The sequence below is a fragment of the Camellia sinensis genome, chromosome 6 (assembly GCF_055761805.1).
Source record: "Camellia sinensis isolate YWXY chromosome 6, ASM5576180v1, whole genome shotgun sequence".
Taxonomy (NCBI): domain Eukaryota; kingdom Viridiplantae; phylum Streptophyta; class Magnoliopsida; order Ericales; family Theaceae; genus Camellia; species Camellia sinensis.
Genome location: NC_138966.1, coordinates 140,665,296 through 140,668,086, shown reverse-complemented (window position 1 = coordinate 140,668,086; position 2,791 = coordinate 140,665,296). Strand labels below are relative to the sequence as shown.

Here is a 2,791-nt window from a genome sequence, read left to right as displayed (position 1 = left end):
TGTTGCATGATAGGAAGATGCTATGCATTTTGTGATTATGTGATAACATGCTTATGTGATTATATGGGTATGAGATTGAACTTTTGGGATGTTGTTTGTGCCTGTTAAATTCCTTGAGGTCTTATTAGAAGGGTACTTGATCAATACTCGTTCTACTAAGAAATCTTGGTTTTTCGTGGGACGAATTTCATCGTAAAAGAATAGTCCGTATGTGTTTACATGACTAAGTGCTTATGTGGAGTGAAATTGAATTGTGTATATGTGAGAGAAATATATGGAATTGTTGTAGTCGAACGTGTGAGTCAAGTTACGAGCACATATGAGTTAATGTGCTAAATTATTTCTCTTATGTCCTTTATCAGGATGTCAAGAAGGGGTCAAGTTCGTGGTGGTAGAGGCGTGGTAGAGTTAGCCGAGGTGTGCATGAGGTATCGGTTCATGGAGTTCCGGTACAAGAGGAAGGGATAGGCCAAGCTAATGTGGCCGAACCAGTGGGTCACATCGCAATAGGGACCCTAGCCCGAGAGATAGCAGGGGCTATGAATTTATTGAGGGCTGAGAACCAAGCCCGAGAGAACGCTGCGGGTTTCCTTACTCGGGAGTTTTTGCGGGCCAAACCGGATGAGTTCCTTGGTGGCCACGAGCCCAAGAAAGCTGATGAGTGGCTAGAACAAACTGTGAAGACATTCAAAATGCTTCACATTGAAGATAGTGAACTAAGGGTGACTCTAGCGAGTTACTATCTTAAAGGAGATGCTGGTCAATGGTGGAAGTACGCCAAGGGTTCAGTGGAGCCGACATGGGAAGCTTTTGTGATTGCTTTCCAAGATAAATACTTACCTCCCACTGCTAGGGAGAGATTGAGGCAAGAGTTTCTAGATCTCAAACAAAATTTCATGTCCGTGGCCGAGTTTGAGGTGACTTTTTCGAGTTTGTCCCGGTTTACACCGGAGTTAGTGGCAACGGAAGAGCGCCGTTGTCTCGAGTTTGAGCAAAAGTTAAGAACCAAAATCTTGTACAAAATTGCTAGAAATATGATCCAGAACTATAATCGTCTAGTGGAGGCGGCGGCACATGTTGAGATTACAATGCAGGCTGAGGAGGAGAGATAGCGGGGTTCAAGGTCTAGGGGCCAAGAACCACAGGGGGACTATAGGCATAATAAGAGAAGCAGGGGCAACTTCTCATCCCAGTCCCAACCACAACAGTCTCGATCTACTTGTCCTTTGCCTAGTTCAGGCTCGAGAAAGAGTACACAGATTGGCTTCTCTTGTTTCAAGTGTGGCCAACTGGGTCACAAAGCCTTTGAATGCCCACAGAAGGGAGGAGGGCAGTTGATATTACCACCACCACCACCACCTAACCGATCTCAAGGCCAACCCCAGAATAAAAGTTAGGGGTTTAATTGTTTTCAATGTGGTCAGCCAAGGCACATGAAGAGGACTTGCCCACAATTGGGAGGCGCATCTGGTGCATTAGGGTCAAGATAGACACAGAGCCACCAGCAGACTCATTCTGCACAGACCTCACGAGCTAACCAGGGAGCTGCTTCGGCTCAGTCGGTGTACCAGGCCTACGCTCCGAGGAAGGAGCAAGTTCATCAGGGGCCACAAGGGCGTGTGTATGCTGTTACCGCGCTAGAGCAGTTATCGGGAACCTCAGTTGTGAGAGGTATTTTTGTTGTGTGCAATACTTTGGCTAATGTATTGATAGACATAGGTACATCTCATTCATTTATATCTACTGCATTTGTTTCTGCATTGTGGTTAGAGGTGGCACAGTTATCGTCTCCGCTCAGAGTAGAGTCGCCTGTTGGGGATATGATTGATTTAGACCGGGGGTGACATGATTGTGAGATAAAAGTTGTCGGGCGTCGACTTTCGTTTGCTTTTGTATTGCTCGACATGTCGAGTTTTGATGTCATTCTAGGCATGGACTGGTTATGTTCATACCGAGCTGTGATAGATTGTTACCGTCAGAGAGTTATAGTTTGCACCTCAGGTGGTGATTGTTTTTACTTTCTGGGGAACCGAGTTGATAGGGTCTTGTCACCAGTCTTTGACCCTCGTAGTAGGAGCAAGCTTAGTGGCCTTCTTGCAACACTTTTGCAACACTCTGACAGATTGAAGTGTTTATGTGTTAATTGTGTGATTGGAGAACCACTGAGTTGTAGTTTTAGTTGGGTTGTTGAATGACAATGAAATAGGCCCATGAATTGAAGGAAAATGGAATAAGATGTGAACTCGGTATTTTATGATTATATAAATGTGAACGCTCTATCACAGGCATTGTATATGCACATTGTACTTATATCTTTGCTAAATCTCATATATTGTGTTAGATTATTCCTACTAGGCTGTGGCTCGCCCTATTTGGGAAAAACATTTTCAGGTGTTGGTGGCATGCCTCCTCCAAGGCAATAGTTTGGAGGGATATTTGGGAGCAAGAGCTTCTTTATTTTGTTGTAGTTTCATTTGCATAGCCATGGGCTTTATTTGTATGAGCTAGTCTCACTTTTGTTGTAACCAAGCCAAGCCTTGGAAAAGTGTAAGCCTATAGGGCATCTATTTATGCTAAACTCTTTTGTACCATTAACTCTATGAAATGAAAGGACATTACACTCTGATTCATGCAATTATTTATATATGTTTTGGATTGTATTTATTGTATAAATTTTGGGGGCATTACAAAGATGCTCTTAACTTAGCTTGTCTCCGCGAAAAACCTTTCAAATTCTTGTGAAGCCAAAACCCTCCATATGCTCTTACAATTAATTAACACGTACACATCC

The 2,791-nt window shown here is 43.5% G+C and overlaps 1 protein-coding gene across 1 annotated transcript; it reads left to right on the top strand.

Annotated features, from left to right (window-relative positions):
- Nucleotides 1–539: 539 nt before the first annotated feature.
- LOC145793635 (uncharacterized) lies at nucleotides 540–1,112 on the top strand. Its single transcript, XM_082876500.1, has one exon. The coding sequence runs from the start codon at nucleotides 540–542 to the stop codon at nucleotides 1,110–1,112; it is 573 nt and encodes a 190-aa protein (XP_082732626.1).
- The last annotated feature ends 1,679 nt before the right edge of the window (nucleotides 1,113–2,791 follow it).

What these genes read in the sequence shown, in the direction of transcription:
- LOC145793635 (XM_082876500.1), top strand. Translation starts at nt 540, where the DNA reads ATGAATTTATTGAGGGCTGAGAACCAAGCCCGAGAGAACGCTGCGGGT.